General features: G+C 45.4%; 1 protein-coding gene across 1 annotated transcript in view; it reads left to right on the top strand.

Annotated features, from left to right (window-relative positions):
* The window catches only part of OPTC (opticin), an 88,181-nt gene that overhangs the window by 14,527 nt on the left and 47,281 nt on the right, over positions 1-26,373 (top strand). The window contains exons 2-6 of the mRNA XM_086923503.1: positions 9,543-9,804; positions 10,637-10,787; positions 19,742-19,900; positions 23,500-23,702; positions 25,026-25,121. Coding sequence (XP_086779629.1) covers positions 9,550-9,804; positions 10,637-10,787; positions 19,742-19,900; positions 23,500-23,702; positions 25,026-25,121 — 864 coding nt within the window. The 5' untranslated portion in view covers positions 9,543-9,549. The remainder of the gene's footprint in view (positions 1-9,542; positions 9,805-10,636; positions 10,788-19,741; positions 19,901-23,499; positions 23,703-25,025; positions 25,122-26,373) is intronic.

Genomic DNA, 26,373 nt, shown 5'->3' with positions numbered 1-26,373 from the left:
TCCACATCGGTTACTATGCCCACTGCAGGGGCAACAGACTCCGCCAAAGACTAGTTTAATCACATCCTCCAACCTTGATACCCTCGATTACAACATTACTGTTCTTTCTCTTGACCACACTTTAAAGAATTACGAATACAACTAAAATGCTTAAAAGGCAAATAAACAAATTACAAACTGAGGATTTTATCTCCGGTCCAGGATTTCCAGTTACAGAAACCTAGGACACAGTCATTTTTCAAAATTTTCTGTCAAACACCTTCGGGCTCTTGGATTTTGCATGAACTAAAAGATTCTACATTTCAAAGTAAAGCAGCAGATAAAAATATGAAAGATGACTATAGTAAACGCATTCAAACTCAACTCCCTACTTACTAAGCCACACTCTCTCTTCAGTTCATCATCAGGCACCAACTCTTCCATATTGTCTTTTGATTGCTGACCAGATGTAATGGTCATGGTTCCATATCGGTCTCTGAAGTTCAGAATGTTGGTACTGTTTCCTTCATTCCCTCTCCCTCACTTCCCAGTTTTTACTTACACAGCACCCTGCCCATGGGGCTACCTATGGCCTACCTTGGGGTGACTGAGGTGTAATAAAAGGGGAGTTTATGTCTTGGCAAGTAGCTGGGGTTGCCAAGTCAAAGAGGCAGTAAACTGGACATGCAGGCCCTTCAATGGCAGGCCTGAGACATGTTTAAGGGGCTAGTTTTATGGGTGGCACAATCAGTCCTGTAGGCCGACTAGTAGCATTTAATGTACAGGCTCAGGGCACACATAGTGGACTTTATTAAGGACTTATAAATAAACAAGCATTTGTAATGCAATCGGTCTCGCCTCTGGGACCATATGTATTTAGCTATGCAGCACATTAGCCTGGGTGCTGAAACATCTACTGTTCTTTAACATGGAGGGAAAGTAAGCACCAAACTGCATGACACGCCACGTATGGGAACACTTGGAGAGAAATACCGCCTTTCAGCAGGGAATGGTATAATCCAAATCTCTGTTTTTAATATAAAATTAGGGCCTTCGGTGGTCATATCACTGAAAATATAAGTTTTGAAAAAAATATTATTGTCTACCGGTGCTTGTGGAAGACAATTTCTATGGACTGGAATCAAGAGAATATTAAAGTCTTTCTGGTATTTCACTAACCTCTGCTGGTCGTTTTCTATCAAGAAAGTTAAATAGAGGCAGTTGCCAGAAAAATAAAAAAGTAAAGTCCCTCAGCGGTAAGCAATTGTGGTATTTTACTGACCTCCACTGGTAGTTTCTCTCAAGTCAGTTAAATAGAGGCAGTTCAACAAGCAGAAACAATTATGGTAAATTACTGACATCTCTTGGTCGTTTTCTATCAAGACAGTTAAATAGAGGCAGTTGAACAGAAAAAAAAGTCCCTAAGCGGAAGCAGACAAGTCCTAGGGCTAATCTCCAGAGCCCACAAAGTACATACACGTATGCGTATATACTAAAGTATATACAAGAGGTCTCAAATGCTCAACCTAATTAAACATGCCAATTGGGGATGAACTAATATTACCATGTTTCGGGGAGAGAGCACAAGCACTTAAGCACTGTTTAGCAGTGGTAAAGTGTGCAGAGTCCTAAAGCTAGCAAAAACGAGATCGTAAAAATGGAGGGAGGCAGGCCAAAAGTTGGGGTAAGACCACCCTAAGGCTGTCGGTTCTAACAGTTATCATTAGGTTTAAATGGAATTATAAGGATTCTGAGAAGTGTAGTGTCTTGGGATAGTAAGGAGCTTTGTAGGGCTCAGGGATGGAAAGTGTTTAGGGAGCAGTAACGTATTTTTAAGGGCCAGAGATGGGAAGAGCAAAATTATATATAAAATATAGAAAGAAGCGATAAATATTATCAAAGAATGGTGTTAACATTTTGTGCAAGTTCTGATCCTTGTCCTCTGTATAAAATGTTAATTCGGGGTGTCTTTGTTGCTGCGAGTGCCAACGGTATTTCGACCCCAGTGGGAGTACCGGGATCATCATCTGGAGGAGGGAGCAATAGAGCACTGAGCTGTCGCTTTTTTTTCCAAGCATGGCATAGTTTGTCTAAACTGGGATAAAACTCCACCTGTCCCTTTAGATGGAGTAGTAGTGGAACATGTTCCATGGGTTGCGAAATGTGACAGAGATGTGGGCCATCCGGCAAAGGAAGGCAGAAAGGAAGTGACTATGCCGGTGAGAGGCTATGCCTGGCACTAGCGGCAACATCATGGTGTGTGTCTGACTGCCAGGAGCAGTAACAAGTAAATACGGAGACCAAGGCAGACCTGTGTGAAAAAAAGAGTACTTGTCCAGTGTCCGGGGCTGGAATCAGGCCGACCAGAGTAGGGACCAACATGAGTGAAGGAAGGAAGTTATTTAAATGCAGCCACTGACTGGTGTGTGCCATGGTGGCAACTTTGGTCACTTCTGTCATTCCTGCCGTCCTTGCAATAGTAGGTCTTGCTGTTGTATCAGCTGTTGTCTTTACAACTGCTGTTACTTCCACTGTCCCAAGATTGCTCTTAGCGTGTTTGTATTTGTCAGCATGGTTCGCTTTAACTTTAGCATTTTAGTGAAAGCGCCCTATAACATGCTTTCACTTTAACAGTGGCCACGCCCCTTATTTAAGACGCTACTCGCAGTATTCAGGTTACAGCGAGCCGCGTTTAAACAAAGGGTCGCTGCTGCCATTAAACTGAAAGAACTGCATGGGGCTCTTTTACAAAAAAAACATTTGTTAATTCACAAACAAATGGGTTTGTTTTTAGGTTTCACCTGGAGAAAGAAGCGCAGGCGCTGCCCTCGCCATGGAGAGGACCTTTTGCAATCGATTCTCCCATGGATGGACAAAGATGGCTGCTCTCGCCATTTGTCCAAACCTAACAGCATGCACGTGCATGTAAGGACAGTGGACAGTCCACCACCATCTTGTTAAACACGCATTCTTTCATGGCATGCTTTCACTTAAAACGCAGTGCAAAGCTAGAATACAATACCATTAGCAAAGCAAATGGCTTTAACTTAATCAAAGGCGAGACCTATTGCATTTTCAATGCTTGTTTGTAAAAGCCCCTAATGCCGTGCTTTCACTTTAATGGTGTCTGCGCTCCTTTCTTTAAACATGGCTTGCAGTAACCTGAATATTGCTCACAGCATCTAAAGAAAGGGGCGCAGCCACCATTACAGAAGTCTTGCATTTGCAAGACTTTCAGCTATTGGCATTAAAAATGACAATGTCTTTTATATATGTGTTAGTTTGCAAAACACCTAAATAAAAGGTATTGTCATTTATAATGCCAATAGCGTAAAGTCCGAGACCTATTGCATTGCAAATGCTTGTTCTGAAGGGTGGGTTGGACTGTCAAGGGTGCATCACTCCTATTGTTTACTTTTTCAACAATTGTCCAGTTAGGGTCATTCTTAGAGAAACAGCGATGGTCACCCCAGTGGCTACAGTTGTGGTGGACGCTGTTATTACTGCTGTGTTCCTTGCTGTCTCTGTAACTTTTATTGCAACTTTGGTGGTACTTGTGGCCACATCTATTATGGCAGGTATTGGCCATTACAGTTGATGTTCTGCTCACTGTTGTAGGTGAAGCTGTTGCAACAACTGTTGTTGTTTCCATGTTGGCAACCGAGGTTGATGCTGTGGTTCCTGCTTTGCTTGTAACTGTTGTGGCACCAGTTGTTGCTGATGTGGTGGTGTCTGTTGTAGCAGCCGTGGTTCTTGCTCCGATGGCAGCTGTTGTCCTTGCTCTGGGTTCCTACTGGTTTGACAGGTTTGCTCTTGTTGTTTCTGTTGTGGTTACAACTGTGGTCACTGCTTTTGTCCCTGTGCTGTTGGCAGCTGCTGTTGCAGCTTTTGACTCTGTCAGGTTGGCAGCTGCTGTCATTGCTGTGATCCCTCCTGTGTTTACATCACTGGGTGCTACTGTGTTTTCTGCTGCACTGGCAGCTGCTCCTGCTGTTGTCCTTGCACAGTGCCAGCTGAGGTCTCTGCTATTGCAGCAGCTCTGGTTACTGCTGTCATGGCTGCTATTTTTGCTGTGGTTCCTGATGTGGTGGTAGATGTGGTTGTTGCTGTCGTTTACATTGTGGTTGCTGCTGTTGTCTCTGTCATGGTGACAGCTGTGCTTGAAGCTGTAGTCAGTGCTTTGATTCCTGCTGTGCTTGTAAATATTGCTGCAGCTATTCGTGATACTGTGGTGGCGGTTGTGGGAACAGATGTTGTGCTGTGTTGTTTGCAGCTATTGTTGCTGTTCTGGTCCCTGCTGTGGTTCCAGTTATGGTCACTGATGTTGTCACTGCTTTGCTGGCGGATGTTGCTGCTGGTATTATCTCTTCCATAGTGGCAGCTGTTGTGGTTGCAGTGGTCCTGGCTGTGGTTACTGGTGCAATGGCAGCTGTGGTCGCTAATGTCGTGAGAATTGTTACTGGTGCTGATGCTTCTATGGTTGGAGGTGAGTTTGCTGCTGTGATCCCTTCAGTGGTTCCTGCTGGTGTGCCCATTCAAGGTTCTTAAAAACATAGGGGCATATTATCAAGCCTGTGCGCTAAAATTATCGCCGCTTTATCGGCCGAAAACGGCCGATAAAGCGGCGATAATGGGCTTGATAATATGCTCTGTGGGATTTCAATCGAAGCCCATGTTAGATGTCTTCACATCTAACATGTGCTTCGATTGGAATTCCATAGAGCATATTATCAAGCCCATTATCGCCGCTTTATCGGCCGTTTTCGGCCGATAAAGCGGCGATAATTTTAGCGCACAGGCTTGATAATATGCCCCATACTTCTATTATGATAACAGACTCGGAAGAGGGCCTAAATGTACATATGGATAACAGCAACATCTAAATATCTAGCACGCGGCGCATATCCTAAGCGTGCACTGACGGAGCAGATGTGGAGTATCAAACATTCAATAGAGACTTCGGAATTTCAAATTGGACATCATGAGACATTTATTAACATCCTTTAAGCTTAATTGAAGTACATTGATAACAACAGTAATGCTCACTTACTCTGCCCATTCCCCCTTGTTCTTCTCTGAATAATTCCCAACTGCCCCCACCCAGGGGCATCATGGCACTTTTGCACTTCACTAGATGCAGGGACATGGTCAGTAATATGGAATCATCCATTATCTGTTCACACTGTTCTCTGAACATTATTAAGCAGCGAGGGATGAGGTGCACTGTCCCATATCTCACCTGATATGTAATCAAACTTGAATAGTTTTCAGCTTCTTGCATTGCTACATTTAAATATATGCCAGGTTCACTCCGAGTCAGTCAAGTCGATTTATATAGCGCGCTACATACCCAAAGGGTCTCAAGGCGCTTGAGGGAGGGTGGGGGATTACTTGTCAAATATCCAAGTTTTAAGTTGCTTTCTGAATGCTAGGTGGTTCTGAGTGAGACGAAGGTGAGTGGGGAGTGAGTTCCAGGTTTTAGCTGCCAGGTAGGAGAAGGATCTACCTCCCATGGTGGTTTTATTGATGCGAGGTACGGTAGCAAGGGCTTGGTTGGAGGATCGTAGCTGGTGGGGGGGGTGTAGAAGGAAAGTCGTGTGTTGAGGCAGTCAGGTCCAAGTTCGTAAAGTGCTTTGTGTGCGTGGGTTAGGAGGCGGAAAGTAATCCTCTTGTTGACGGGGAGCCAGTGGAGTTTTTTCAGGTGGCTGGAGATGTGGTCTTTACGCGGGATGTCTAGTATGAGTCTGGCTGATGCGTTCTGGATGCGTTGGAGTTTTTTCTGGAGTTTTGCGGTGGTACCGGCGTATAGGGTGTTTCCGTAGTCCAGGCGGCTAGTAACCAGTGCATGGGTGACCGTTTTTCTGGTTTCGGTCGGGATCCAGCGAAATGTTTTTTTGAGCATGCGAAGAATGTTGAAGCAAGATGATGAAACGGCGTAAACTTGTCTGGTCATCGAGAGTGAGGAGTCTAGGATGACGCCCAGGTTCCGTGCGTGGTCTGTCGGGATGGGTGCTTTTCCAAGGGCCTCTGGCCACCAAGAGTCATCCCAGGCGGAGGGGGAGGTTCCTAAGATAAGGACTTCTGTTTTGTTTGAGTTCAGTTTCAGACGGCTATGCTTCATCCACTCGGCTACTTCTTTCATTCCTTCATGTAGGTTGGTTTTGGCGGTGTTAGGGTCTTTGGTGAGTGAGAGGATCAGTTGGGTGTCATCAGCGTAGGAGATGATGTTGAGGTTGTGTTGGCGTGCGATGGCTGCGAGGGGGCTCATGTATACGTTGAAGAGGGTGGGGCTGAGTGAGGATCCTTGTGGTACGCCGCAGATGACTTCAGTGGCCTCTGACTTGAATGGTGGGAGGCGGACTCTCTGGGTGAGGAACAAGGTGATCCATTCCAGTGCTTTTCCTTGGATTCCGATGTTTCTGAGTCGCTGTAGAAGGGTGCTATGGCAGACTGTGTCGAAGGCTGCGGAGAGGTCGAGGAGGATGTGTCTCCATTGTCCAGTAGAGTTCGAATGTCGTCTGTTGCAGCGATGAGGGCGGTTTCCGTGCTGTGTTTGTCTCGGAAGCCGGACTGTGAGGAGTCGAGGGATTTGTTGGTTTCGAGGAAGGCGGCGAGCTGGTTGTTGACAACTTTCTCGATGACTTTGGCTGGGAATGGAAGGAGCGAGATGGGGCGGTAGTTTTTGAGTTCGGTGGGGTCAGCTGTGGGTTTTTTCAGAAGGGCGCTGAGTTCGGCGTGTTTCCAGCTTTCCGGGAAGGTGGCGGAGTTGAGGGAGCAGTTGATGACGTCTCGGAGGTGTGGTGCTATGATGGAATCTGCCTTGTTGAAGATGTGGTGAGGGCATGGGTCTGTGGGGGATCCTGAGTGGATGGAGTTCATCAGGTGGATGGTGTCCTCAGTGGAGATTGGGTTCCAGTTGTTAAGGATGTTCAAGGGGGGTGCAGGTGCGGCAGAAGGTTGAGTGGGTTGGTCTCCGGATTGGTTGTCAAAGCTGTTATGGATGTCTGCGATTTTGTTGTGGAAGAACGAAGCTAGGGAGTCGCAGAGGGCTTGAGAGGGGGTGATATCGTTGGAGTTGGCTGAGGGGTTGGTAAACTCTTTGACGATGTTGAATAATTCCTTGCTGTTGTGGGCGTTGTTGTCTAGTCGGTCTTTGAATGCGGCTTTCTTTGCAGTCCGGATCAGTTGGTGGTGTATGCGGGTGGCGTTTTTGAAGGCGTCCTTGGTGCTGTTGTTAGGGTCTTTTTTCCAGGCCTTCTCGAGGGAGCGACAGAGTTCCTTCGATTTCTTAAGATCATCGTTGAACCAGGAGGCGTTTTTGCTGCCTAGTTTGCTTTGACGTTTTTTCAACGGTGCTAGGAGGTCGGCGCTGTTGGATAGCCATTGGGTGAAGTTAATGGCTGCTTGGTCGGAGTTTGAGGAGTGGACAAGGGGGTTTTGAAGCAGCGATGAGGAGATCTGGTCGATGGTGATTTTGTTCCAGTTTCTTCGTAGAGTAGGTTGAGGATGGTTGTGAGTAGTGGTCTTATTGTAGGTGAAGTGAACGCAGCTGTGGTCCGTCCAATGTAGAGTTGTGGTGTGACTGAAGGAGACATGTTTGCTGGAGGTGAAGATAGGGTCGAGTGTGTGACCTGCAATGTGGGTGGGGGTAGTGACAAGTTGTTTGAGTCCGAGGTTGGCGAGATTGTCCAGAAGGGTGGTGGCGTTGCTGTCATTGCTATTTTCCAGGTGAAAGTTGAGGTCTCCCAGTAGAATGTATTCCTCGGAGGGGAGGGCGTGTGGGGTGATAAAGTCAGTGATGTCGTCGCTGAATTGTGCACGGGATCCTGGAGGTCGGTAGAGGAGGGTGCCTCTGAGTGTGGTCTTGGGATCGGTGTGGATCTGGAAGTGAAGGTGTTCGGCGCTGGTAAGGTTGACGTCTGAGCTGGTTGAGATGCGGATGGAGTTCTTATGGACGACAGCGATGCCTCCTCCTGTTTGGTCGGTGCGGTCCTTACGGATGATTTTGTATCCTTCTGGGATGGCAATGGTGATGTCTGGGGCTACTGAGGCGTTCATCCATGTTTCTGTTAGGAAGGCGACGTCGGGAGAAGTGGTGTCTAGCTGGTTCCAGAGGTCAATGGCGTGTCTGTGGATAGAGCGGGTGTTGAGCAGGATGCATTTTAGGTGGTTGGTGTCAGATCTCTGTTTGGTGTTCGTGGATGAGGAGTTGTTCTTGATGCCGTCAAACGTGCAGGAGTTGCAGGAGAAGGGTCCATGGGTGAGTCCAGGAGCGGCTTGGGGGCAGTTGGGGAGACGGCCGGGGTTTAGGGCTATGAGGGTGGTGGCGTCGTATGTAATGCGGGAGGGCTGGGCATTGCAGGGACCAGGGGGTTTGGCACTGGGCGCAGTCCAGGCGCGGACGGGCGTAGACGGGCTTACCTTTGGCGCACCTTCGGCGCGAATGGGGCGCGACCGCTGCGCGTGAATGCTGCGCGGAAGTTCATCAGTCATATAAAGGAGTTGGGGGGGAGGGGCGAGGGCGGAGCAGCTGAGAGGCGGGGTGGATATCCGGGGAGGGGAGATTAAACAACAACAAGGTAGTATGCAAAATGGCAGTCGAGGCACACACTTGCAATGACACGCTAAAAATTACTATTAGGGCACAGGGAGACACAATAGTTAAATCGAGGCACCTCAGATAAAGCTCAGCGTTGCAGCGCGCTGTGCTAGTATGCTAATTAGTCCCATATGGACTAGCGCTACTCTGCTCTACTAAAGTAAGGAGCGCTATGTAAATAAATAAGTGGACAAATCGGGCGCAGCACAAAGCAGCAAAGCAGCTGAATGATTAAATGAGCAATCAAATTGGGCACAGCACAGCAGATGGAAGAACGATACCGCAGTGAGGTCGGGGAGGCAGCGTGATGAGGAGCGGCCGTCTCTGACGAGTCAGGATCAACTATGGAGCCTCCTTCGCACCAAAATATTGGGCTATAGTGACCTGTTGGATATTTGCTGCTATTTGGTGTTGTTGGATATTGGTGGAGGTTCTTGCTCCCAGTTGGAGTAATTGGGTCTTGTTGAAGATGTTTTCTGTCAGTTGGATTTATTGTGTCTTGTCAGGTACCTGCAGCCTATTTTAACATCTTAGGTCCTTTAAACCTGTGGGCCTTATTATATTCTGTTGGACACATTTTCTCCCGTTTGCAATATGTACGATCCGGTTGGTTGGGCACGTGGCAATAAGACTGTGAGTTCAGCCATTCTGTTTTGATGCTTACATGTGACCAGCGACTTATAAGTTCAGATTGTGGCAGGACATAACGCCTTACATATTTCCAAAGAAGATGCATTTACTTTCATTAAATAGACTTCCATTTACACCTCTTTTTTCAGTGCTTAGAAATTACAAAGTTGAGGTATTCAGTGCTATACAAAAATTATTGTTACGTGCTCTTTCAGCTGTATCTATTGGTGAGAAGCCTTAAATTATCCCAGGAGTGTGTCTGACGTCTGCTAAAGATACAATGAACAGTTTTTCCCTCTTCTTTAAGGCTACCATCATTGGCTGTTCTTTACAGAGGCAAGATGAAGCTCCCCATCTTCTGCTTCTGGGCACTATTTTTGACTGTGAACTTGGTCTTGGCTCGCCCTGCCCGAGGGCCTAGAGGGCCGGGCAAAAAAAAAGTGGAGAAAACAATAGTGGAGAAGCCCAAGATAGAGGTGAACACCTATGAAGATCTCATCCTGGAAAACTACGACCTGAACCTGGACAACTATGGTGAGGTCATCGACCTGAGCAACTACGAAGACCTCTATGACTATGGAGAACCCGGGACGATGGTAAGAGACACCTGCTAATGTGCGCTTATCCTGATCTGTAGCACACATTTCTATTACACTACTAGTTCCCTACACAACTCTACCAACGCTTCTGAATCCTACACTGAAGCACCTACTGCTCTTTCAGTGCTAGAACCACACTGGTCTGTCTTGGCCCCTCAGTGATGCCCTGGAGTACACCTGCTCGTCAACAACTGGGCACACCACTCTATGCTGGTTGCTTATTTACCTCTATGACTGCCTCAGAGTGTAGGAGGAGCATAACTTAGAACAAAGGTAAATGAAAGGTTAGAGGGAGAAAGAAAGAGGAACGAAGGATATTGGGACCCGGGACCGGACCACACACTGCTCTGTCCAAGCAATTCAACTCGTCCTTGCTGCACCATTTGCAGTTACAGTACTTCAACAACACTGGCATAAACAAAGGCACTTCAGGAGTGACCTACAGCAGATCCTGCCATTCCGCTTATGTGACTCACACACAGCTCAGCAAAAAAATTCATCCCTCATCTGCATCTACCGGCTACCCTGGTACTGAACCCACACACCGCGCTTCCAGTGCCCCTGAATCCTTATCTGTAGCACCCCTTGGTATACCACTGCAGTGGGGATCCCGTGTGCCATACACTGACTTCTAGCACTCACAAGGGGCATACACAGGTGTAACTTTCATACATCTCTCTCTACAAGGGCTACCCGTGAGTGCTACTGACAGATGCCTCCCACCCGGGAGGATACACTAGATGTAAATGACAGCACCCCACAAGACACCCATGGTTGACACTTGCAAATCCTGCAATATTTCCCTGCTGAATGCTTGTTTTTTGCCTAGATTGAGGTTGGCACTCTGGCACCTCCACCGAAGATCCGGGAAAGTACTACACGACGCGCACCTACAACCAGGGTTCCAACGAAAAAGGTCCTTCCTCCCACACCCGACAATACAGAAGAACAGGATCTGTTTGGATCTATGACTGATCAGGGTGAGTGCGATTTACTGGATTGGACCAGAGAAAGATGAGAAGGGGCACTGTGTCTTTTCAGTCTATTCCTTGATGAATGTCAGTTGTTGCAATGTGATGCATTACATTGGGGACCACACGGCTCAAGAGTTAATCGCTGACTTTTCTGCGTTACAGTTAGCTCAGCTTGTCTCATTACCCACACATACTAAAGGGCCCTTGCTTGATCCTGTATTCAGTAACTGTCCTGATTTGAAGGCAGAGTCTCCCACCGCGCTCCCGTGGACTGACCATTGGTTAGTCCCTCTTATTTGGAACACTCACAAACCCCCGCATTGACACCAGGGCTACGGGAAGCACAAAACTGGTCCAAACTTTCCCTTGACAAGTGGGTCGAAGAGTTACAAGCCACAATACCACCCATCAACGCAGATCCCTTGGTAGCTAATGATGAATTCAAAAACTGGATAACTAAATCACTGATTATCATACTACCCGTTAGGAAAACCCTGGCAAAGAGATCTAGGACCTCGGCCCCTTGGTATTCGGAGGAGCTTATGGACATCAAAAGCAAGTGTAAGAGGCTAGAGAGGAAATGGCGTCTGGGTTACACAGACCCAGATAAAATCTTGTACAGAAAATCCATCAGTGACTACAAGAAGGAGATAAAGAAAGCTCAACCCTGTACTACACACAAAAAATCTCCGAAGCCAGCTCTAACTCTAAGGAGATCTACCGGATTGTAAAGAGTCTTACTAAACTTCCTCAGCCCCCCGTAAACAGTGAAGACTTACAAGCTCGCTGTAATGATCTAGTGGACTTTTTTTTACAACAAAGTGGATCTCATCTACTCATCATTTTCAAACACCATTTCAAATGCTCCAGTAGACATCTTGGCAAACTCTAAGCAGGATAAACTAGGCAATCTGTCATCTGTGCTGGCTGAGCTCCCTCTGCTACACCCGGACCTACTTGCTACTTTAATGAGGCAAGTAAAATCAGGCTCTCCCTGTGATCCTGCACCTCCGAGTTCCCTAATGGCCGTTAGCCACACTATCCTTCCTGTTATGTTGGAGGTACTTAATGCCTCAATCTCCACTAACACGGTCCCACCAGCATGGAAAGAGGCTAGGGTGAGGGCACTCGTGAAGAAACCCAACATGAACATAAATAACTTCATTAATTATAGTCCCATTTCCCTGCTCCCCTGGGTCAGCAAGATACTAGAGAAATACATCAACAGTCTCTTGACTAATTTTCTAGAAAACAATCAGTTGCTTGACCTTTCACAAACGGGTTTCCGCCCCAAACATGGGACGGAATCTGCTTTGCTGGCAGTTCTGGAGGAAACTAGAAGAATCTTAGATCGAGGAGGATCGGCGGCAGTCATCCTCCTCAATCTAAGCGCTGCTTTTGACACGGTGAATCATGAAATCTTATTGCAGCGTCTCTATGACATTGGAATTCAGGGGGGAGCGTTGAAATGGATCAGGTCATTCCTGAGTGATAGAACCTTTCAGGTTTTTGAGGGAAATACCACCTCCACCAGCAGACCTTTGGGCTGTGGGGTCCCGCAGGGCTCCTCGCTTAGCCCGACGTTGTTTAACGTCTATATGAGGCAGCTGGCTGGGATCGTCCGTCCATATGGTATTAAGATCATTACCTAAGCGGACGATACCCAGCTAGTGGTCTCTCTGACGTGGGCCGAGGGCTCTGCAGCCATGGTGGATCTGGCAGGTTGCCTGAGCGAAGTGAACAGCTGGATGACCCTGTGTTGTCTCAAACTTAATGGGGACAAGACAGAGGTCATGCTGTTGGGATGCTCGGCTCCATCCTCGGTTGGCCCGATTTGGCCAGCCTGTCTGGGTCCCCCTCCAGCTCCCAAGAATGCCATTAAGAGCCTGGGCATTTGGCTCGATAGGTCCCTAACGTTAGACTATCAGGCCATCAAGCTATCGGCCACCTGTTTTGGCCTTCTCAGAATGTTAAGGAGGATACTCCCCTGTTACCATTCAAGGCCAAACAAATCGTCGTACAGGGACTGATCCACTCTAGGCTAGATTTTGGAAACGCACTTTATCTTGGAGCCCGCGAGTCCACATTGCGGAAACTGCAAGTTATTCAAAACTGTGCGGCCCGTACCCTACTGCAAATTCCCCGTAGGCTTTCTGCTAGACCTGGACTGAAAACACTGCACTGGCTCCCTGTTAGGGACAGGATTAGCTTTAAGTCCCTCTGTATTGCCCATCAGTCATTCTGGGAAACAGGTCCAGCAATTAATCTCCCTTTAATCACCCCGTACCTCCCTAGCAGACAGCTGCGTTCAGCCAATGCATTTCTTGCTATCGTGCCCAAGGTCAAACGGACTAGAGTGGGAGGCCTTTCATTCACCCTAAATGTGGCCAGGTTGTGGAACACTCCCCCCCCCCCCCACTTGAGGTCCAATCCTGACCTAACTTCCTTCAGGAAACAACTGAAAATCTTTTTGTTTAATAAATAGGCCCTCTTCATCCTCTGTGCTATCCACCCAACTGTAAGAACACCTCTTAGTCACAGCGCTTGGACGCCTCCGGGCAACTATCTGCGCTTTACAAAACGCATTTTCATTTCATTTCATTTCACATCACAGAACGTTACATCACAGTAATCACATTGTGATTACCATAGCATCGCAATGTTTTACATTGTTTGACCTTAACACTGTTGCATGCCTAGGTAGTACAGAGTATTGCAAACCCATATATAGAAAATCATATCATCGTAAAAATTCTAACTACCCCTTAACATTACCCATTCCTGAACCCTAGAAAAATCTTACTACACCATCACACTACCATGCCTGAACCCTTAAACATACCTTACTACTCCTTAACACTGTCCATCCATGGACCCTAAAAGCACTTTTCTACTCCTTTGCCCCTTTTACACTACCCTTTCCAAACCCTAAAACCCTCATGTTACCCTTTAGAAAGACCCTTCCCTAAACCCAACCACCCCCATACCAGTGCTTATTTTGAGCCAGTTATTGCAGGTGGTGCCCACGAGCACTCTTCTTGTGAGGACCGGGATTTATTTCTAAGCATCAGTCTTTGACCTACAATATGAGAGAGCAAAGCAGCAAGGGGGAAAGAGGGGGAGGTGGAGAAAAAGGAAAATACAATGGGAAAGGGGAAAAGCAGGGATGAAAAAGAACCTACAAGAGTGTGATATAGAGGAAAGGATTGCATATTGGTGGATAAAAGACACATGCGGTGAAATAAACACTAGCCAGTCTTGGTACTCAGCAACCCTGAAAATAAAAATGAGCAATTAATTAATTATAAAATGTACTCAGCATGTATGGAGAACAGGTGTTTACCAAGCTGGACTGAAATACTGAACTGACACAACAGAAGCAAAGTCAAAGCAACACCAACAAGGAGAAGTACGACAGTGGACACAGCAGCCAAAATGGAAGAAGCATGGCACAGATTATTACAAGAAATTATAGGTGTGTACTGAACCAGGTCAGGGTTGCCAGAACCAAAAGCAAACCAGTTGGCAGCAGTGGTCAAAGTAGGCAGGATCGGAGGGGCACGACGTGCCCTTACTTTTTAATGTAAGAAAAACAGTTCCCCTACTTTTTGTGGAAAAATAACCGTCTCAGGACAGTTAATTCTGAGAGCAGAAATGCTTCAGCTGTAGTTTAAGGCAGAGATCCTTCTGTGCTGTGAAACCGAGGAAGGTGCAGACAGCTAAACAAGCCTTCTTGACAGGGTGGCTGCTTGCCTAAAAGCAATGTAAATGCTCGCAACTGGATATTCTGCAAATGTAAAGGGTGCTTGGAAGACTGTATTGGCTTTAATTGATGGAATCACTTGAAAACGTCCTCATGACATATTTATCCTTTTGGTTGGTATTGCAAGGGAGTTACCAGCTGAGCCGTGAAGTGTGTGCTTTTAAAAGACTGTTGTAAAAAAAATGACTAAGTACAGTCTGGATATTACTAAATCTTCATTTTGGAAGCACTTTTTAAATTAAACCCTTGTACATATTTTGTAGCAGTCTATCGAACATTTGGATTTTTTAGCTCCACCTTTGACCCCTCCCCCATGCTCTCTCAACTTGCCATTATTGCACACAGCATCATAGTTCCCATACTTTTTAATGCACTTCAACCGCTGGTTGGCAGAATTTAGGGCCATATGTATTAAGGCCAAATGGGTTCGCAAACGCCGAAATTCGGCGAATTTCGGCGTTTGCAAACTCATGTTCGCAAAATGGTATGTATGAAGGAATTTGGGGCTAGATGTATCAAGCCGTTTGCGATTCGCAAAGGCCGGAATTCGCATGTTTTGGCATGTAACAAAAATTTGCAAAATAAGGAATCGCAAACATTTGCGATTCCTTATTTTGCTTAAGCATTTAAGGAATCTCAATTTAGCGATTCCTTAAATGCTATGTATGTAGCATTTTTGAATTGCGAATTTAGGTTCGCAAATTACCACTAACTTGTAGTTGGTGGTAATTTGCAAATTCTTTTAAAAATGCACAATTTGGCATTTGTGAAGGTGGCATGTGACGCACATACATGCCCATAGGGCATGTATGTGCGCCATATGCACAAACATGTAAATTTCAGGGGTGCAGCAGGGTGTCCTTGAGACACCCCTGCACCCTTGAAATTATTCTCAATTTGCGATTAGTAAATTGTGAATCGCAAATTGAGAATGTAGGGTTAGATGTATCAACATTCCCTTTTGCGATTTCTAAATAGCGATTTTTAAGGAATCGCTATTTAGAAATCGCAAAATGGAATGTATGTAGAAAATCGCTATTTTTTAGTGATTTCTTAATCTTACTTATTTGCGAATTCGCAATTAAGGAATAATTCCCCATTCATTCCTATGGGCCAGGAGGACAGAAACTATTAGCCAACAATCGTATGCAATCATGAACATAGTGCACAAACAAAAGCACAGAGTTCAAACAGACATAAACAAAGACTACACAAGAACAAGGGAATTATCGAAAGAATGCAGAGCTGAGAAAGTTGATGGAAATGCAGCCAAAGCGGAGGACCTTTGAACAGGTATCGCAGCCACTACAGCATAAATATGGCACCAGAAACAAGCAAAAGTAGTAGATTCATATCTGCCATATGAACAGGCTTGAAAGGGAAGTCCCTGGCTAACATATAAACCAGAAACAAACCACTCTCATCCGACACAGGAAGAGAGGCTTTTGACAACCTGGCATGAACAAGGTTGAGAGCAGGACATCTATGTGAACAAAAGGAACAAGAAACTCCAATGTGGGCATGGAAGCAGAAGGACTATAAGTCAAGTAAATACACACACAACCCTGAAATGGAGACCCAGGAGAAGAGCAGGAGAGTAGTTACCATGGTGTAGCGGCACAGTGTCTAGACTGAGATTGGAAGGGACCCAGCTCGCCCTGCACTGTATGCAGTTATTCTAGCAGCCACCTGCTCACATTTTTTTAAAACACAAAGTGGCATATTTACAAGTCCCTAGTGCCATCAGAGCGTCACTTATTTTGCCGCTCCTGTAGCGCTCTATGGAAGCTCATATGTACAAGGCCATGCAAAGCCACCCTGTGTGGCTTTTCATGGTTTTGTAAATACGGCCACTTTTCACGCATCACTTTGCGTGCAAGGGGCGTGCAATGGGTGTTGCTGTGGGCGTTCCACCGCAACACCCATTGCTTTTTAGTGTTGCCCCAGGTTTAAAAGGATGTGTAAATCTGAGACAGAGACAAAAACTAACGCTAATGAAAAGCAGGCATCTGAGTGGCACAACGAGGAGAAATACTTTTATTTCTCCTCAGTTTTTGCTCTTTCTTTGTGTGCCGCACACTTAGAAGGAGCAAATCGCCTTTAATGATTGTTTATGTGCAAGAAGGTTTCTCTTCCTGCAGATAAACAATCATCCCTGCAATGCAGGCACCCTTGCACCATGCCGCAAGGGTGACTGTATTGGCGCTAGGCAGTTTTTCTAGCTCTGGTGATAGAAAAAACAAGAGATGCGCCGTATTCTTCTGAATACGGTGCATCCCCTACATTTTTTAAAAGACGCGCAGCGCTGCTAAATTGCTTGCAGCGCCACGCTGCATCATATCTTTCTTAATGTGCCCCAAAGTCTACCTGGGGCCTGGTTCTGTGTTTACTTTTATAGGAGGTTGGGTGAGGCACAGAGGAGTAGAGGATAAAGAGGAAATGAAGACGAGGGAGAAAAGGAATTTAAAAGGTGGTGAATAGTACAAAAGATGCGGAGAGAAAAAGTTGTCTGAATGGGATAGGAGGTAATGAAACAAGAGAAAAAGATAACAATGAACAAAAAAAGGCAAGAGAAAGGGTCCACAAATAAGAATGTTAGGGAGAGGAGGGAGAAAGAAGATAAGGACAGGCGAGAGACAGCAGAAAGTAGGAGAGACCAAGAGGGTAAGGGCAAAGAGAGGAGATACTGAAAGGGAGGCGGGAGATGCGTGGAGAGAAGTAAAGAGGGAGAAAAGAAAGACCGAAAGGTAGAAAAAGTCATTTAGAGACTCGCAATCAGGAGAGCAGTTATCATTACTACAGAAGGTACAGTGATACGGGAGTCCTGGGTGGGATGGCCCACTGGACCCCAATTATGTCTGTATTTTAATAAAGATCCGGGGTGAAGGGTATGGAGTGTATTTACTTATTTGCGAATGGAGAGGACATCCACGAAGTAGGGGAAATTTTCATCTAAAAGTATGACGACAACAAAGCTGGAAATATGAATACCCGGATCATAGCCAGGAATTGGCAGACTCCACAACTGTGCAGAAACTCTTTTAAATGGCAGTCCTTGGCTTCTGGGAAACTCTGCCCTGGCAGCACCGCCTGGGAGTGGCAAGACTGCTTGCTCACAGTGCAAAGAACAGACTGGACATGCACGAGGGCAGGTCATTGGATCTGCACAGAGGGACTGGGAGGTCACCACTGCTGACTTGTAGCTGTGTTTGACTTCTTCTCATCTTGTTTTGTGGATGGTTACTGGAAAATGGAACAAAAGTGTGGTCCGTGTTGCACTTTGGGACTGGTCTGTTGCCACCTATACAAAGCACACGTGTGCTCATGTCAAGATATACAACAGCAGATCCACACTGATTGGTGTTGTTTAGTTGTTTGCTATAGAACCAAGATACACCTTCTGAAGATATTGATAATATGTACAAAACATGTCTTTCCCTGATTATTAATGTTAGGAGAGGCTTACTATAATTCTCTTTTCTATCTCTTGCCCTAACTTTCCTATACCACTTTCCTGAAGTATTGCACATAACTCATTCTCTCTTCTTTCCTTACCCTCTGTGTCATTACTCTCCCTGGTTGCCATCTGGATGCCCCTTCTTTCTGCTGCTTCACTTATCTTCTCCAGCGCGTTGCTCTGGCGCCCTCTTCTCTCACCATCTGCTTTATGATGTCTTTGGTTGAGTTGAAGTTGCCAGTCTCCTTACACCTGTGTTCAATTATCAATTTGATGTGTCATCAGTGATGTCATCAATGATGTCAATTAACATGCCATGAGTGATAGAATATAGTCAAAAATTGACCCAAAATTCACTGAAATAAGCAAAGGTTAAAGTGATGCTATAGTTAACTGATGAAATGACTTATGAGCTAATGTTTAAAAAACAAAAGAACCACTCAAAGTCACCAGGTGTATGACTGACTAGAACTTGCACCCCCATCACGCACTGCTTACGACCTGATTGGCAACAAGGCCCATCCTTCTGCGGGCAGCCATTCCTCGGCCCCTCGGCACATGACTTTCACCGGTGTACAACTGGTGGATGACTGCACGGTGTGGCCTCCAGCTAGGCCCTGCTCCTAACCCCCGGCAGCCAGCTAAGCCTACAGTCTGTGCAACGGCAGTCTAGGCTATGACCAGACCCTTCTAACATTTGTATTTATTTATTATTGGACCCGGTGAACTTGATTGGACCTGAGGTACCACAAAGGAGAGCTGTGCTAGATCTCATGGATCCAGCTTTTGGGCCAACCAGCCCTTCCCCTCGGGGTCAAGGTGTGCCAGTTGACCTCTTATATGCCCATTTCTTTTTCAGGATTCAGAGACTAAGTCCCTGAGTCCTGTACTGTTGGACGCAACATTTCTCTCATGTTGCGGCCTGTCAATCACATCATTTCTGTACTGCTGATCCTTCTCCAGATCCACATCACCAAAGTAGTTGATAAGAGAGTCAGCTCCCACATTCAATCAGAACTGACTATTTTTTGTAATGTTGGGAGTCAAGGGATTTCTGCATGGTTCACATCTCTCTAACATTTTATCAGAGTTAACTACTTCATCCCCTCCTGAGCACCTGTCTAAATGCCAACTTCTCGAAAACGAATGAACAGAATTGTGCTAAATTATTTTAAAAAAGCACGCTTTCTGAGTAAAGGTATAACTTTGTGCAAACTTTGGTATGATTCCAATCAGCATTTTTTCGGTATGGGAAAACAAACTTTCTTATGGGAATTAAAATGGGAAATTGTGTGTGTGGGGCTGGGTCAGCCCACTTTAGCCCTTAGCTCTCTTCACTATGAGAAATGGCATTTTTGCTCTTGCACATGTTCCTCTCTACCCAGAAATTAGCCCACTTCAGTGTCAGGGCTGGTAGGCCATTCTCTGCTCTCATTTATGGTACAATTTAATATGTTTTATTTGTTAATTATACAATGTCGTTTTTTACTTACTTTTTTTGCAAGCATTTGCACACCCCTTCAGACATCAGCAGTGTTTATTACTTTTACACTTTTAATGTCCATTGCATATGTTTGCCAAAAACAAAAGTAAATTAAAAAAAATGGACACTTGCCAATGTCCCACCTACTGTCTTTGCCAGTGCCTGTTTTCTTTCTTGTTCTGTGTTTTAAATCCAAGTACTTTTCCCCTCTGACCTCTGCAATTCACTTTTGCACCTGTATTTCTTCTTTTCTGCAGGGCTTCCCACATGCCTCGTCTGTGTGTGCCTAGGCACGTCTGTGTACTGTGATGATGCTGACCTTAAAAGCATCCCGAAGCTGCCAAAGGAGACCACCTACCTGTATGCCCGCTTCAACCAGATCACCCGCATCCGAGCTGCTGACTTCACTGGGCTAAGTATGAGATCTCTTCAACGTGGGGACCTTTCTGAACTGGTAGCTCCGAGGCTATTTCTTCAGGTCCTGGGGCTGTCAGTGACTACTGTGCAGTATTAAAAAATGAGTACTTTGGTTTGTTACTGATGTCCCAGAGCCTCAAATACATAATCAAGTAGATTATTTTAGGCGCTTGACTTGGCAGGAGTAGGGAACTCGAGCAGCCTGGCATACTCTTGGAAGAACAGATACAGCATGACACAATAAATAACACACAATAAACCCGGTGCTATAACTTCAGAGACAAGTAGGAAGGACTGTTAATAAAAGCCACTTAAAAAGAAAAGTTAAAACTATGTTATGCAAAAAAGAAACGAGATGTTGATGCTGTTCTGGGGCCAGAATATGACCGCAATATATTTATATTGTTTATTTGCTAGAAACTCTGCAGTTGCAGGTCCAGTTTAAAAGATTCCAAACGTCATTAACCGAAACACCCCCAGCCAAACTAGAACAACGGTCCAAACCAAGAAAAAAAATACATTTTAGACGATCTAGAAGATATTGATAACTAGGGTATATCACTTCCCAGGATAAATAGCGAAACGACTCAGGAACTAGAGCAAAAAATTACGTTAGAGGAAGTACAACTGGCATTATCAACTCTCTCATCTGGTAAAGCAGCTGGGCCAGATGAGAGAGTTGATAATGCCAGATAAAATTCCGACTGAGCTGTATGAAATGCTATCATCACAAATAGTACCTCTTATGCAAGACCTATTTTTAGATGTTCAATATCGTGGAATACCCCAAATGTCATGACAGGACAAAGGCGTTGTGTTTTTTTTAAAGAAAGACAAACCCCCGGAACTCCCCTCGTCGTATCGCCCGATTTCGCTTATGAACACAGATGCAAAAATATATTAGAAAATTATGGCCACCCGATTACAAAAGAACATCCCTGCAATTATTTCACCATGGCAGCATGGCTTTGTTCCTGGCCGGAGGACCACAGACCACACGCGGTGAGTAATATCAATATTAGATATTACTGAGGTAGAGAAAAGAGCGGTGGCTGTGGTCCTTCTAGACGCCTAGAAAGCCTTCGATCGGGTGGCCTGAAGCTACCTGTGGGATAAACTAGCTGAGAGAGGCTTTGGACCAGGATTCATTCAGGCAATACAGGCAATGTATTATAACCCTCACGCCAAGATTCAGATAATGGGGCATACATCTAAGAGCCTGAAGATAGAAAGAGGTACTCGCCAGGGCTGCCCGTGCTACCCAATCCTTTTCACATTTTATTTGGATCCTTTTATCTCCCTGATTTTAAATAATCCTATAATTATACCAGTAGTTTCCCATAGCTTTGAGACAAAAATATTGGCATATGCCGATGACATTGCCTTGCTAACACCAGTCCCACAAGAAGCAATTGCAGAGGTAGAAGATCTGGCAGAAAGATTTTGGAGGAGGGATCAGGATATCTTCTAAACAGCTCAAAGACGCAAATTATCTGTTCCCCCCACTGTATATTACACGATCTTCGAGAAAAGGAGTCAGCAACATATTTAGGAGTTAGATTAACAGCAAAAGTGGGTGATATCTGGACAATAAATATAGATCCAGTGATGGGCTCAATCAGTAGAGAGCTGAAACGACTGGACTATCTACACCTTACAATAATCGGCAGGATAAACGTAATTAAAATGAAAATCTTTGCTAAAATTTTATATCTAATTTGGGCCTTCCCATTAGAATTAATGGTTAAAAAAATACAGAAAATTGAGGGGATGATCACTAATTTCATTTGGAGCTATCAGAAAACTCGACGTGCTTACAAATATTTGAGCCAACCAATTGATCGGGGTGGGTGGAACGCTCCTAATATACAGATATATTATTGGGCTACGGCCCTGCAACATCTGGGTATTTTGTATTATCATAAGAATATGCAAAATTATGTGATTGAAGTACCAAGTATTTATGAACTGGCGATTGGGGAAGCCGCAGGCGGAATATTTCAGCGCCAAGATGATTTAATAAAATATCAAAAGAAAGGCTACAAATGTATTGACGGTGCAATTAAAATCTGGAGAAGGATAGGGAAAACCTGTATGATAAGCAGGTTCACCAATTATTCATCACTTTGGCACTATGACCTCCTGCACCAAATTATTTTTGATGATATGGCCAGAAAGTGGGAAGAGAAGGGGATTGTAATGCTGACAGATGTTAATGCAAATCAAGAAATGCTCAGGTTTATAGAAATTGCACAGAAATTTTGCCTGCAAAGTGATTCGTGTTTTAAATATTTACAGGTTAGGAATTGCATAAGAGGTATTTCAAAAGAAAGTATTAGCTCTGGGTCTATACCAATACTTCAGCTCATGAGGAATTCTAAGAATAGAATAAAAGATTTTTATCAGGAGCTACAAAAATCTACGCCCAATGATTTTGAAAGAACAGAAGCAAACTGGTCAAGTAAATTAAGTGATGGGGAGGTTGATAAAGATAAGGTGTTGGAAATGGGTAAAAAAAATGATTTAATCTAACCTTAAGGCTCAACAATACAAAACGGTTTATAGCTTATACTATACACCGTCGTAATTGTACAAATGGGGAAAAAGAGAATCGGATGGTTGCCGAAGATGTCAAACTGGACTAGCTGACATGATACATATGTTTTATTTGTGTGCAAAATTAGATAACTTAAAAATGGGGATTGAGTCGTTTATGGCACAGACACTGGGGAGGAATGTTAAGATTTCCTCCACACGAATGTTATTGGGCTATGATGTAAGGATGCAATTTGATGTGCCACAAAGGGATTTTGTGTTCTTAAGTCCATCAATAGCACGTCTTTTGATTGCCACTGTATGGAAGGATTCCGAACCACCAACATATTATCAGTGGCTAAATCGATTAATATTTATTGGGAAGCAGGAAATTGCTCTATATAAATGTAAAGGGTTAAAAACTATGAAGAAAGGTATGAAAGTATGGAATCCACTCATTGTTTGGATGGAGGAACGAAACAGACAAGGGGTTTGATAAAGGAATAGATTGTATTATACTTATAACGAATGACAATTAAATGATAATGCCAGAAAGATATGTTTTCTTTTGCTTACCTAGTATACATACTGTATAATTTTTCTTTACCAAGCTATTCCAATGTATCACGTCTGATTTCAATAAAAAAATAAAAAAATAGAAAGAATAGCCAAGTCTTCAGCTGCTTCCTAAATTGCATCAGAGAAGGTTGACAATGCAGCTTAAAAGGTAGTTTAGTTCAAGGGTTTTCCTGCCCCTCTGGAAAAAGCCCTGCCTCCCCATCTTGCTTTATTTGATCTGGGAATGATGACACTTCGTGAGAAGCTAGATCTGAGATTCCTGCCTGGCCTGTACCAGGAGAACAGATCCTGAAAGTACTCAGTGGGTTATAAGTATAAAAATAAAAATGCACTTACCCACTGCATGAGCGGGCTCACCTACTCTGTAGGGTGCAGCCATGGGCACTGCATCATTCCCATGGCCTGAGGGCAGAGCAGGGCTGTTTCTAGAGCTCTTCCACTGCAGCATATGTTTGAGGTCTAATGGTGACTGTTTGTGTTCCAGAGAAGCTGAAGCTTGTGGACCTGTCCTCAAACTCCATCACTCACATCGATGAAGATGCCCTCCGCCTGCTGCCAGCCCTGCAGGATCTCATCATCTCCGAGAACCAGTTGAGGGCACTGCCCGAGTTTCCCAGTTCCATGAAGCGCATTGACGCCCGACTGAACCAGCTGCAGAGTTCGGGCATCAAGCACGAAGCTTTTAGGGTGAGAGCATGCACAGAACACTCACTCGGCTGCGCAGGCCTTTACTTTCATCACTGCTCCCTCTCTTGTTTTCAAAGCAGAGCTTCCTCCATTAAGAGCTCCTGTGCCAACCGGAGCAGTCTATACCAACCAGATTCTCTCCACCAGCCATTGACTCACTCTACCAGCGCAGCTCGCGGTGTCTGTCCAGGGAGTCCCCAGTGCAAACCATTGCTCTTTTTGTTTATCATAGCTCCCTAAGCCGACCAGATGATCATGTGCCAAGAAAGACCCGCTGCATTAACCCAAACATCCTTTGCAAACCACATCTCCTTGCACCAGCTGGAGCACACTGCATCAAATAAAGCTTCCTGTACTGACGATGCCTCCTTTTCACACCCAGAGCTCCCTGTGCCAGCCTGGGATCCTTGCATCAAGTCCATGTGGCACTTCATGCTCTGTCAGCCCATTCGAGTTCCCTGCGGTATGCAGACCTCAGGACACTAGCCACATCTCACTGTGCCATTCAGGACTTCCTGAGCCAAGCATAGCCCATTGCGCCAATTAGAGATCCCCATAGCATCGCTCAGTGCCAATCATAGAGATCCAGCACCACCCATTACTCCCCAACACTGATCACCGTCCCCTCAAATCACCATTTTCTTCCCACCACCCATCTAATTTCTTTGAAACAGTACTCCCTGCAGCTGCCCACTACTAACTACAATTACCTACAGCACTCTGCAGCTAACTCACACAGCTTCGCACCACCACCCCCACTTCCTCACCCAATGCTCCCTGCCAGGGAACACTGAAACCACCCACAACTTTAGGCACCATCACCCACCAATCCTCTCCACCTGCCACAGACCATTGTCTTACTCACTACTGACAGATATCACCCCCCTTCCCTGCCACCACTCATCTGTTCCTGAGAAACCTCTGCATTCAGTCAGCATTTGCTTCCACTGACTACATCTCACTACTACCACCCAATGCTAATTGGCACTCCCATGCCTCCTGTCCCAATCTACCACTCTCTCAGTCCCCCAGTGCTCCCACAACTGCTTACCACCTCCAACTGCTGCTGGGCCTCCGCCACCCACTCAGTTACTCCTACCCAACAATGCTTGATATTTCCAGCAGCTGCTTGTGCTTTTCCATAGTCATCTCCCACAGGTGCCATCAGCGATCAGGGCCCTTCCCAGTTTTCTTCTTCCTAAAAATGTCATGAATCCCTGTCTCTATGTCTCTCCTCCTGGCTCGCAGTGTCTTTCACTCCCTTACCTTCTCCACCCTCAGTACAGGAAGGCAATGATGCACACCTTGATTTTTGTTTTGCAGGATTTAAAGAAGCTGCACTTTCTTTACTTATCGGACAACAAGCTGGATCAGATCCCTGTGCCCATGCCAGAAAGCCTGCGCTCATTGCACCTACAGGTAATGTCACAGTTTCACACTGCACACCGCCTGGCATTCAGGGCATAGCTCTATGTGGCATGATTCTGTTCTGTCTCACCCTCTGCTACAGTCCTGGGCCCCATACACAGCTCTGCCATTGCACCCACTCCTGACCTGCAGCACCCATGTTTTTCAAGTGCTGTTAAACACACACACCTCTGCTAGCGCTCTACAATCCTGCCTTGCTGAACATCCACATATTTCATACTTGGGACTCACACACAGCTCTGCCAGGCCTCCACAATCCTGCCATGCTGCACAGCCTTGGGACTCACATACACCTTGGCAATGCACCTCAGTCCTGATCCACTGCACTTCCTGGTTTCCGAGTACTGGGACTCTTGCATAGAACTGCTAATAAACCCAGCAGGACCTGTGGCCACTGGTTTTCCATCACTGTCACCCTAACACAGCTCTGCCAATGAACCTCAATCACAATTTGCAGCACCCCTGTCCTTAGCTATGAATACAGATCTGATACTGCGCTTTATCCACTGAGCTTAAAATATTCCTGTTTTTTAGGTGGAGCCTTCCCCACAGTACAGGTGTTTTGTTGGAAAAGACATATTGTGGGCTTACAAAGAGCCTTAAAGGGATTAGAACCTACTATTGGTTAGCTTTATTGCCACTCGTATTTGTCTGCTTCCTATTTATTTGCTTCCATTGTGCTTTCTTGTCCATCTATATGTCCCTCCCCTGGAGCTTAGCCTCTTTATCGTCCTTTGAGTGACTTGTATTGTTCCACTGCTCCCATTTAGGGAACTACATTGTAGCATGTGATGCTGCAAATACATATGCTCTGCATACTCCTGCCATCTGGTGTTGGACTTGGATATTTGCAACTTGTTTTTCGTCGAAGTTGTCTCTCGAGTTTCTCGAGGTTCATTGTGACTCTTTCCTATGCTAGTACTGTGCATGTGCCTCAACTCCATGTAAGATAGTTTTTTTTCTTTCCGCCATTGGATTTAGACATGACAACCGGAGCTCCAGGATCGAGGCACCCTCAGATGCTTTTTCCACCGTCTCCAGTATTCTTCTTGATCATTGGATAAAACAATAAACTACTGCACACTCACTACTGAGACCTCCAATACACTGAGAATTGGCATCCTACACACCACTGGGGCAGAGGTCCGGCTAGGGGCCTCGACCCCCAAGCCAATACTCATCAATTGTTCCCTCGAGAATGCATAGCTCGTGATGGAACATACCCTGTTTCTAAACTTCCCCA

The sequence above is a fragment of the Lissotriton vulgaris genome, chromosome 5, assembly GCF_964263255.1.
Source record: "Lissotriton vulgaris chromosome 5, aLisVul1.2, whole genome shotgun sequence".
NCBI lineage: Eukaryota > Metazoa > Chordata > Amphibia > Caudata > Salamandridae > Lissotriton > Lissotriton vulgaris.
The sequence above is the reverse complement of the archived record's forward strand: the minus strand, read 5'-3'. Positions and strand labels throughout refer to the sequence as shown.